The sequence below is a fragment of the Hypanus sabinus genome, chromosome 4 (genome assembly GCF_030144855.1).
Source record: "Hypanus sabinus isolate sHypSab1 chromosome 4, sHypSab1.hap1, whole genome shotgun sequence".
NCBI lineage: Eukaryota > Metazoa > Chordata > Chondrichthyes > Myliobatiformes > Dasyatidae > Hypanus > Hypanus sabinus.
This window is the reverse complement of record NC_082709.1, coordinates 56,076,101-56,088,512: the sequence shown is the minus strand read 5'-3', so window position 1 is coordinate 56,088,512 and position 12,412 is coordinate 56,076,101. Positions and strand designations below refer to the sequence as shown.

General features: G+C 39.2%; 1 protein-coding gene across 10 annotated transcripts in view; it reads right to left on the bottom strand.

The window, feature by feature from the left end:
* The window catches only part of hdac4 (histone deacetylase 4), a 432,610-nt gene that overhangs the window by 39,573 nt on the left and 380,625 nt on the right, over positions 1-12,412 (bottom strand). For all 10 annotated transcript variants that reach the window (XM_059967108.1, XM_059967109.1, XM_059967110.1 and 7 more), the window contains one exon: positions 8,740-8,860. In XM_059967108.1, the coding sequence (XP_059823091.1) occupies positions 8,740-8,860 (121 nt within the window). The remainder of the gene's footprint in view (positions 1-8,739; positions 8,861-12,412) is intronic.

Here is a 12,412-nt window from a genome sequence, read left to right as displayed (position 1 = left end):
ATTGTTAGTCTCCTTGAGGAAATAAAATAATTACATATGACATTCCTACAGAGTGGTTACAAGGTGAAGGAAATCTATTGTGCCCTTAAAAGGGTCAACAGATAAAACAGGAAACTTCAACAGGATTCCCTCTGAATGCGGAGCAATGTATATCGGCCAAACAGGATGCAAGGTAGAAACCCACATCAAGGAGCACAGGAGGTGTATCCACTTGGGTTATCCAGAGAAACTGGCTGTAGCAAAACATTGCAATAGCAATGGCTATAGGATTGAATTTGATGGCACAAAAATACTGCGCCATGCCAATGACTTTTGGGACTGTCTGGTGAAGCAAGCCATTGAAATAAAGCTAGAGGAAAGGAATTTTAGTAAAGACAAAGGTGTCAATCAAAGTAAGAACTGAAATTTAACTGTAAAAAGGTGGGACAGCGGAAACCAGATTGGATGATGACTAGCCAATAAGGAGGTACGGACAATCAGAGTATGAAGATGGTATAGTTTGTCATCTAAACATTGGTTAAAATCGATACCTGCAATCGGTTGGAAGCCTGAAAAGAGTTTATTTGTCATATACACTGGGAAAACACTAGATCCTTTTCCTTTGCAGAAGTTTGCACCTGGGGACACACTGCAGTGTGTTAACTGAAGAGTGCAGGCAGTGAGCTGCCTTGTAGGAACTTATAGACTATTGTGTCAGACTATAACATAGTTGAACATTTACCAATAAGCCATCTCAGCATTCTGGTCTTCTATATAAAATAATCAGAAGTCAATGGTGTTCCCACTATATGTGAATATGACTCTGTATAAAATGTGTTTAGTCTACAAAATAGAATGAGCATCACACTGGGTTTCTACCTTTGTGACTGAATTGTATGAATCTAGTTCAGTCCTTTGTGAAGAAACTCATCTAACTATAGAAACATCCAAACAGAAAGAAACTTGGCTTTGACTCATTTTAGTCCTTGGTGGGTCGGAATGACTGAACTGCATAATATTGCCATACGTTTAAGGAAAACACTTTGGGTAGCTGATGAGATCAAAAACCACAAAAGTAAAACAAACTTCTGAATTCGGAAAGTGCACCACAACCTTACAATCCAAACCTGTTTCTATTTTAATATATTAAAGCCTCTACTTGGTTAACCTCCTTCTTCATCTAACCCCTGGGAAATATGGGCAAATTCATGAAAACAGGAATCATTTCAAAGTTCCAAGTAAATTTATTATCAATGTATATATATGCCAGCACATACAATCCTGATTTGATTTTCTTGTGGGCATTCACAGTAAATACAAAAACAATAAAAGGCCACACCCAACAAGACAAACAATGTTGTACAGAAAGACAAGCAACTGTACAAATACAAAAAGAAAATAATAATAATAAAAAATAAGCAATAAATATGGAGAACATGAAATGAAGAGCCCTTGAACGTGAGTCCACTGGGAACAGTTCAGTGATAGGGTGAGTAAAGTTAAGCAAAATTATCTCCTTTGGTTCAAGAACATGATAGTTGAGGAGTAATAACTGTTCCTGAACCTCATGGTGTGGGTCCTGAGGCTTCAATGCCTTCTTCTTGATGGTAGCAGTGAGAAGAGACCATGGCCTGGATGGTGGGGCTCCCTGATAGCTTTCCTGTAACAGTACTCTGTGTTGATGTGCTCAAGGTCCGGAGGCCTTTACTTGCCATGGATTGTGCTGTATCTACCACTTTTTGTTGGCTTTTCGGTTCATGACCAGTGGTGTTCCTATGTTTCCATTCTAGGCTGTAAAGCAACTCAGACAATATACACTCCACCACACATTTACAGAAGTTTGTCAGAATTTTAGATGACATGCTGAATCTTCATAAACTTCTAATAAAGTAGGGGTGCTGCTGTGATGGCACTTATCTGCTGGACCCAGGGCAGATTCTGTCAAATGATGACACCAAGGAATTTCAAGTTGCTGACCTACTCCAACTCTGACACCCTGATGAGGACTGGCTCATGCTTTTCTGGTTTTCTCCTTCTTAAGTCAACAGTCAACTCCTTTGTCTTGCTAACATTAAGTGAGAGGTTGTTATGGCACCACTCAACCAGATTTTCAATCTCCCTCCTATATGCTGATTTGCCACACAGCTTTGATTCGGCTAATGGCAGTGGTGACATCAGCAAACACTGGAGCTATGCTTTGTCACACAGTTGTAAGTATAAAGCGAGTACTGCAGAAGGCTAAACACATAATACACCTGTTCTGAGGGGGATTGTGGAGGAGATGCTGTGCCAATCTGAACTGACTGGGGTCTACAAGTAAGGAAATCGAGGATCCAGTTGCACAAAGAGGTATTGAGGCCAACGTTTGAAGATTATTTATTAGGTTTGAGGAGATAACACACACAAAATGCTGGAGAAACTCAGCAGGCCAGGCAGCATTGATGGAAAAAAAAAAGTACAGTCGACATTTCAGACTGAAACCCTTCGGCAGGACTGGAGAAAAAAAGCTGAGGAGTAGATTTAAAAGGTGGGGGGAGAGAAACACCAGGTGATAGGTGACACCTGGAGGGGGAGAGATGAAGTAACGAGTTGGGAAGTTGATTGGTGAAAGAGACAGAAACCTATGGAAAAAAGAAAAAGGGGGGAGGAGCATCAGATGGGCAGGTAAGGAGATAAGGTGAGAGAGGGAAAGAGGGATTGGAAATGGTGAAGGGGTGGGGGACATTACTGGAAGGTTGAGAAATCAATATTCATGCCATCAGGTTGGAGACTACACAAAAGGAATATAAGGTGCTGTTCCTCCATCTTAAGTGTAGCCTCATCATGACAGTGGAGAAGGTCATGGATGGACATATTGGAATTGGAATGGAAAGTGGAATTAAAATGAGTGGCCACTGAAAGATCCTGCTTGCTCTGGTGGATGGAATGACCCCCCCCCCCCCCCCCACCATTTCCCACACCCTTTTCCTTCTCTCACCTTATCTCCTTGCCCACCCATCACCTAGCTCTGGCGCTCCTCCCCCCTTTTTCTTTCTTCTACTCAGATTTCCAGTATCTGCAGATTTTCGCTTGTTTGAGGTTTGAGCAGATCATAGTTTTGAATACTGAGCTGTAGTCAATGAAGAACATCCTGATGTGTGCAACTTCACTGTCCAAGTGTACTATGGTTATGTGGAGAGGCAATAAAATGGCATCTGCTGTTGACCTGTTGTGACGGTAAGGAAACTGAAGCAAATACAAGTTGCATCTCAGACAGGAGTTGATGCTACATCTCCAACCTTTCATCACAATGGATGTAAGTGCTACTGGATGATAGTAACTGAAGCAGGTTACCACATTCTTTTTATGCACTGGTATAACTGAAGCCTGTTTGAAGCAGGTAGGCACCTTAGACTGCCAAAGTGAGAGGCTAAAAATATTAGTGAACACTTCAGTCAGTTGTTCAGCACAGGTCTTTAGTACTCTGCCAACTACCCAATCTGGGTTGGATTCTTTCTGTGGGTTCACCCTCCAGAAAGATGCTCTCTTGTTGGCCTCAGAGAGTGAAATCACAGGGTTATATGGGTCTCTGGAAGTTTGCAAAGATGCCTCCATGTTTTGATGGTCAATGTGAGCATAAAAGGCATTCAGCTTATCTGGGAGTAAAGCCTTGTCGTCTCCTTGTCGCAGTCATAAAAAATACAGCACAGAAACAACCCATTGGCCAATCTAGTCCATGCCAAATCACTTAAACTGCCTGGTCCCATCAACCTACACTCAGACCATAGCTCTCCGCACCCCTGCCATCCGCGTACCTATCCAAACATCTCTTAAATGTTGAAATCGAGCTCGTATGCACCACTTGCACTGGCAGCTCATTCCACACCCTCACCACCCTCTGAGTGAAGAAGTTCCCCTTATGCTCCCCTAAACTTTTCACCTTTAACCCATGACCTCTAGCTGTAGTCCCACCCAACCTCAGTGGAAAAAGCCTGCTTGTATTTATCCTGTCTATACACCTCATAATTTTATATACCTCTATCAATTCTCCCTTCAATATTCTACATTCCAAGGAATAAAGAACTAACCTATTCAACCATTCCTTATAACTCAGGTCCTCCAGTCCCAGCAAAATCCTGGTAAATTTTCTCTGTACTCTTCCAACCTTATTTACAGTGTTCCTATACATAGATGGCCAAAACTGTACACAATGTTCTAAATTAAGCATCACCAAATCTGAAACAATCTCAATTTAACATTCCATCTCCTGTACTCAATACTTTGATTTCTTTATGACTCTAACTACCTGTGCCAGCACTTTCAATGAATTATTGACCTGTATTCCTGGAACACTTTGTCTACCACTTTTCTCTGGTTCTTAAGGTTATCATAGCTGGGGGTGGTAGTGGGGATAAGCTCCCGCTACCTATAAGGTGTTCCAAATGGCATGCAACTAAAACAGCCTCTGACAATCAAGTCCAACTCTTGGCTTTCACATGTGGCTTAGCTACTAGGCCTGGTGGAACTGTTTCTACTGACAAGAGAAGGGGCAAAGGTGGACCACTGGCACCTCAAAACCAGTTGCTTTAGGCAGGTGGGGCTCATCAGCCTTGGACGGCAGCCCGTTTAGGAGAAGGAAAACTCTGATTTTAAACCTCCTCTGCTTTGAGGCCATACCCATCCATGGCAAAGGCTTTGGGAGTAAACCCCGAGGAAGAAATCCGGAGCCAGGGTCCCTAAGGCAGCTTGATGTTATTTACAACTTCACTCTGGCAACCTCTGTGGCTTGGTACCAAGCTGTATTAGTGCTTGCCCTTCCCTTGGACTACATCAGTGACGTGGACAGGATGAACCCACTGCATGGGCAACAGCCAGTTCTTCAAACTTTCCTGCACAGGCTTGTGCCCTGGAGAGGACACAGTCCACCAGAGGTACAAACCCATCATCCCCTGCATTTCAATGGCTGCCTCCTACTACCACTCCTCTCAGTGCCCTACCTTTCACTGTGTAGGACCTACACTGGCTGGTCCTACTGAAGTGCAATACCTTGTATTTGACTGCATTAAATTCTATTTGTCATTTTTTGGTCTATTTTTCTAGCTGTTCTAGTTCCCGGTGCAAGTTTTGATTAACTTACTAGCTGTCCGCTACACCCCCAATCTTGGTGTCATCCACAAATTTGTTGAGTCAGTTAACCACATTACCATCTAAACCATTAATATAGATGACAAAGACAAACCCAAAGGAAGATTTTCCTTTGAAATTGTTTTTATTTTAACATATCTGTAGAATCCCTTGGGATTTTCCTTCACCCTCTTTGCTAGAACAAACTTATGCCTCCTTTTAGCCCTCTTGATTTCTTTCTTAAGTGTTCTCTTGCATTTCTTATACTTAACAGGTACCTCATTTGATCCTAACTGCCTATGCTTGCTGCGCATCTTTTTTTTTCTTAACCAGGGCCTCAATATCTCTTCAAAACCAAGGTTCCCTAAACCTGTTATCTTTACCTGTTATTCTGACAGGCACAAACAAGCTTTGTACTATCAAAATTTCACTTTTGAAGGTCTTCCACTTACCAAGTATGCTTTTGTCAGAAAACAGCCCGTCCAATCCATACTTGCCAGATATTGCTTAATTTCACTTTGTAGGTGACAGCATTCACCCCCTGCCAAAGCTTTCGATCATTCTTCAGTGACTCAAATTTGGTCTGGAATTGCCACTTCACACATGAGATGGCTTTCTAGAGATTGTACCTGGACCTCTTGAATTTTACTTGGTCACCAGACCTGAGTGATTTTGTGTGGACACACTCGGCTACGGCAATTTTTATAAAGTCTGTGAAATCCATGGTGCATTTGTTCAGATCCTCTGATGAGTCCTTGAACACAGCCCAGTCCACCAACACGAACAATCACATAGTCACTCCTCAGCATCCCGTAACCACCTCTTTGTTGTCCTCATCTCTAAAGCATTGCTCCTTAGTCTCCGCCTGTATACAGGTAGAGGTGGACAAACAAGTGGTCTAGGCATGGAATGGTAGGCTTCCTAATTACAGTATAATAGTGGTCGTGTATTGGGATTTGTTGATGGTAATTTGGCAGAGATTTCTTGTTTACTGATGGAGGAACTCAGTAGCTTGAGTACTTGCTTAATGTTGGCCTTTAGCGATACGTAAACTGCGGTCAGTAACTTCCTGGAACGCTGTTAGTAAGTAGAACAGTTGGCACTTAATTGTTAGATGTTCCAGGTCAGAAGAACAGAAGTACAGCATGACCACTGTAACCGAACACCAAAAAGTATTTACCACGAAACACAGACCCCCACATTTTGACTTCTATGTCCAGTCCATCCTGCGTAATAAGAAGCCCTCGGGTCTTACCGATGTATCCAATATGTCTGGAGTGAGCCATGTCTCCGTGAAACAAAGAACACAGCAATCTTTTGGTTTCCATTCTACTTACTTGCTTAGAAACATATCTTGATGTAAATTTCTGATGGCACCACAATACTTTACGTGGATGCAGGCAGCTTTTATTTTAAACTGGCAGACATTATTTTTTTAAAGTCAGACAAATGTTTGTGATTTCTCCCCACTAAAAACAGTATCTTATTGGAAGCAAATGTTAGGGGATACAATCATATAATCATAGGAAATGGAGATCAGAAGATAGATGGAACCAGATATAGGAAATGAAGGTGAGGAGCAGCTGTTTTAGAACAGATTTCAAACAAAAAAACGCTATATGTACAAAAATATTTTCACAAATTTTCACAGTATGAAAATACTGAGACAGAAGAAAAAATGCAATAAAGAACAAAAAGAATTTGATCATGGGCACTCCAAAAAACAATTAGTTAATGGATCTGTCCAAGAATAAAAGCACAAAATTTTTTTTTGTAGCAAATGCTGGAAATGCTCACATATTCCTGTTACATTTCACTGAAGTAAATTTTAATAATAAAGCTTAAATTCCGGTTAACCTGATAAATGAAAACAAAATGCAGCTCTCTTAATGCCATCAAAATCTTTTCACACATTTAAAGTGCTTTTTTTAAAAATAAAATAGAACAAAAACATGAGAGCTAAATTGAAAACTCTGTATATTGTATACCTGATGTGAAAAAGATACACTATTACAGGCACTTAAGAAAGAAGAATAGCTAAACAGAACAGAAATTAAATATTTAACAAACAATCCATCTCTGTCTTCTTCTATTCCCTATTCTGACCTCTTCTCACCTATTACTTCCTCTAGGTGTCTTCCTCTTCCTCTATCTACTATGGTCCACTCCTATCCTATCAGATTCCCTCTTCTCCAGCCCTTGACCTTTCCCACCCACCTGGCTTTACCTATCACCTTCCAGCTCACCTCTCTCCCCTCCCCATCCCACCTTTTTATTCTGGCATCTTCACCCTTCCTCTGTCCTGGCGAAGGATCTCAGCCTGAAACATCAACTGCCTTTTCATTTCCATGAATGTTGTCTGATCTGCTGAGTTCCTCCAGCATTTTGTGTGTGTTGCTCTAAAACACCGATCTTTATTCCCATCATTCCTTTCTTTCTACTCTCATTAAACATTAAAAAAATCTTAAATTTGATCTTTTTACCCTAAATATTTTCTTTTAAAGTATTTTGCCCAACTTAGTGCTTCTTGTTTTCTGAGAGAACATTAATTTTAAAAGTAAGGTAAATGTTAGAAGCAAGGAAAATTAAAATATTTTTTATGGTTAAAAACTGTTTAAAAGCTTAGAATTTTAGTAATTGTGTCTAGATTAAATAACAATTTCAAAGGTGCTGCCAGAGACACAGACACAAACTCAGTATGAATCTTTATAACTACATTGCTCACATTTAAGTATAAATGCAAAGCTGAAGAATAAGGATAACATGCAGACATGTTAACACATATCTTGTGTCCAACATTTGATCCTCTTTAGAGCGTTTGCTAAAATGAAGTGATACTGGTCTCTAAGGAAGTTTTCATTTATAGAAACAGCTCATATATGGGTCAAAAGTAATTGAGTGTTGACAAAGCTAATACATTTAGAATGGGGAATTTATGAAAATGATTGCTGTTTAGGATCTTATATCATCAGTCTATTTATTTGCTTGGGTTATTCCAGACTCAAGGAATCACAGATAACTGTACTCATTTGCTGACAAACCCACCACCAGATCACACTTTATATCTCAATGGCTTTCAGATGAGCTGAGAGATTGACCTCTTAGGGATTTTTCAATTGGTCTATCAGTAAAATGAAGTAAGAGCTTATTTTAAAGTGAGAATAAAGTAGAAACAAAGTTGAAATGGTGAAAATAGGACCCAGTTAGAAAATTATAATGAAAAGTACAAAAAAAGGGAAAATAATATTTTGAATTTAAAAATCTAAATGTTTTTTGCATAAATAATAAGCTCTATTATTTCAATAGACTTGCATTTATTTTAACTGAAATTTGCCACGTGACTGAAAGAGAACTACTTTCTGGACTTACTGCTGGGTTAAAGAGCAAGAATTTAGTCCCAGCTGGATTACATTTAAAATAAATACAGACAATGTAACATGCATCAAATGAACAGCACTGCATGCACATAGCTCCTACTTTAAAACAAAACAAAGTTTATTTTTAAACAAAGTAGTATTATCTGTAAACTGTGAAATCATTATGTAGTTATTCTTCATCACTTATTCAGTGCATACTGATGTTACATCATTACCTAATCAAAGGCTAAAAACAATAGTTACTTCTGGGACGGTAAAGAATGAATGAATTATGCTCTACCTAGCAGTTTTTTACTGTCCAGCTTCTGTCTGTTCAATGGATTTGTGCCATACAGTAATGCATGCTGCTCTGAATGAACAATTTGCAGTTCTTCCAATGAAGCTTTTCTTCCTCTGATGCACTGCAAAATAAAGAGACACGTTAAGTATAGGTTTTTCTTATAAATGAACATTCTCATTGATATTTCCAACAATGTAATCTTTCTTCCTATAACCACTGTACAAGTCAATATTAACTTGGAAGAGATAAGAGACACATTGATGATATCAAAGATGAATATTAATCAAAGGAATACTCAACAGTAGTGAGTGGCAAAGGTTATATAATTCAATCAAATGGTTTGAGAATTGTCTTAATATAAAGCATTAACTGGATTAGCTGAACTATGTCATGATTGTTTCCAATAAAAAGTGCATACTCAAAAATTTCATCGGAGGTATTAAAGTGCTGGTAAACCATTGTAAATAATGCTGCATTATCAACACAATGAAATATACATACAATTTTTGTTCGCTTTCTCAGAAACGCTAACTAGTTTATTATTAACAAACTAATACTTGCAAAGGAGAATTTCCTTAAACGGTTGGCATGAACACAGTAGGCTGAAGGGTCTGTTAACGTACTGTTATGATTTTATACTAAACAATAAAGTACTAGAAAGTATATTAAATATTTAGTGATTGTAGAAGAAAAAATTTTTTTTTGCATCTTCTTTCATAAGTTCAAGTTTTAAACAACAACACTTTAGGAGTTGAAGCAATGTATTAGGATGTATGTAATCAACTTCTAAATCAGCAATACATTATCGAGTAACATAGCGGTCACCAACCCGTCGATCGCGATTGACTAAGTCGATCTTTGAGACTTTCCCAGTAGATCCCGAAAAAATTTTAGATACACAAATACTGTTGAAAGCTTGTTTCCGGGTTGCAGGGTTTTAGTACCATTCTTTTTGCCCAGTGCGCATGCTTGTAGCTCCCCCACACTACAGTGTACTACTGACCTGGAGTGCAGACCGATGGGCACCACCTCTAAACCTGTTTAGCACACCGAATGTCCATGTGGAACCCGGTGCTAAAATATTTGCAGATGACCTGATTTGGGCTCAGGGTTTCGTAAGTAGCAGAGCAGCTACTGTGCTGCGATCTACTGAAACAAACTTCTGTCGGCCGTTAGATCCTACGGGGGGGGGCACCCTGTCGCACCCCTCGCTCGGTTGGTCTCGCTCTCTGGACAGCAACCGCTGCGAACTGCAGCCCTGAGCTTGTCCTCTTACCCACCCACCACCAGCCACATCTGGCTGCAGTTTGGGTCGGGAGGCTGTCTAATGAGGCAATGAAGCACTGAAAACTGTTTGGGTACCTTGAGTCCAAGCACCCTGCACTTAAAGACAAACCCGTTGAGTTTATTCAGCAGAAAAAACGTGAGCAAGCTGGACAGCAGCTGAGAGCCACGAAAACTAAACTGCAGAATAGACTGGACATAAGGAACCTGCTTTGAGTATCACTGTATTCCGATCGTGTTTAACAACCTCCCCCCCTCCGTCGGCCGGTCCGCAAGAATATTGTCAATATTAAACCGGTCCACGGTGCAAAAAAAGGGTGCTGACCCCTGGTGTCCATACATTATTTCTACTTCCAGGCTGCAGGGTTTTACTTCCAGTCTTTTCTGCCCTGGTATGCGTGTAACTAATCAATTTGGAGTTGATCTTGCCTTTCACTAAGGCCGAGGTAGAGGATCTTGGGCTTAAAAAGGTTGGTGACTACTAAGGTAACAGATTACATCTTGGTTATTATTGCTGAATAGTATTAAGGTAAAATTCAGGTACTGATGCAATGGATATTTGACTGATTGAAATATTTAAAATACCACTGTACCAACAATATTCATTGAAGTGCCAGATACTGCTCCAAATTAAGAAATATGCAACAGACCACTAAGGAGCAACTATAAAAGATATAACAGAAGCAATTCAGCACAAGGGCAAAATAAATGGACTACTTCAAAAAAATACTTATGGCATTAATAAACTATGTTTACTTTTAAATGTCAGACTTCTGATTTCCAAAGAAATGAAAATCAAAAGTGCAAAGAACTTTCAACTTTTTAAATATAGACACGCTGTAGGAATTCAGCAGCAGAAATAACAGGCACAAGAACGAAAGAAACAAATCAATTTTGGTGGAAACTCCATTTTGCCATTCATAATCCTGCTGCCCCCTGCTGTTTCAATATTCCCTGCTGCTTGTGAAACAAATGTCATTATTACTAGAGGTCAAACAGCAGGGGGCTTGCTTATGTGATTCTGCTTAAAATACAGAAGGGAACCTATTTAGTACATAATGGTTAAATAAGTGATAAATTTTTATCTTTAAATACCAAACATCCCAAACATAAAATTCTTTAAATGGAGCTTTCATCTTAATTGCTTAAAAGTGCACAAGTAAGTTGTACTAATGAATACCCCTATAAATTTACGACATGTGACTTTGCATACCAGATTAATGCATGCCCAATAAAGATTCAATAGTGAAGATTTCAGATTGTTTAATATCATTTCCAGTACACAAGTGTAAAGGAGACTGAAATAATTGTTACTCCGAATCCGATGCAGCACAAAAACATAATAAGATTTAAAAAACATGATAATAAAAATAATAAATTTAAATACATAACATAGCTACATAGATTGATTGTATGTACATAAAGTGATGTTAGGCACAGAAGATGACTCTGACAGGAAATGATAACGTTGTAGTGGTTGGGGTTGGTTAGTGGTTGGAGGTGCTGATCAGTTGGAGGTGCTGATCAGTCTAGCAACATTTAGATCTGGCAACCTTATACTTGGTTAAATGTGTTTAAAACTACATGGAATAATTAATCCACAATCTGCAACAGTTGTTTTTCCATAAGCATAATGTACATTGGCTTTTTTGTGAATCTGCTTAGTTGGAATTCTACTTTAATACTCAATTGCCAAAATTTATATGTAAGCTTTCCAGTAATTTTAACATATTGGCTTCAAATAAACATCATTGCTGACATTTCTGTTTATACAGGACACAAATTTTACTGTAGCAGTCTAATTCTAATTAATCAAATCTAATTACCCTAAAAGTATTATGTTTGGACAGTGAATTCTACAACTCTGTTGAACTATGTACACTCAGTGCAAATAAATAATTAGCCAATCACGGGGCAGCAACTCTTTGCATAAAAGTGTGGTCATGAGGTTCAAGCCAGGTGGGGTGATTTGAGTATCTCAGAAACTGCTGATCTTCTGGGATTTTCACGAACAACAGTTTCTAGTGTTTACAGAGAATGATGTGTAAAACAAAAAACATCTACTGAATGGCTATTCTGTGGGTGAAAATGCCTTGTTAATGAGAGAGGTCAGAAGAGAATGGCCAGGCTGGTTCAAGCTGAGAGAAAGGTATCTGTAACTCAAATAACCACCTGTTACAACAGTGGTTTGCAGAAGAGCATCTCTGAATGCACAAAATGTCAAACCTTGAAGTGGATAGCTTTTCATCCCATAGCCAATACCTTCATTCTTAAAACAAATTAACGGAGACTTCCGGTAAGATGGCGATTGTTTAGTTGCTCCGAACTTTCGCTCCGTTATTCTTCTTACCTTTGCACTATATGTCTCCCTTCTTAAACCTTAGTTAGG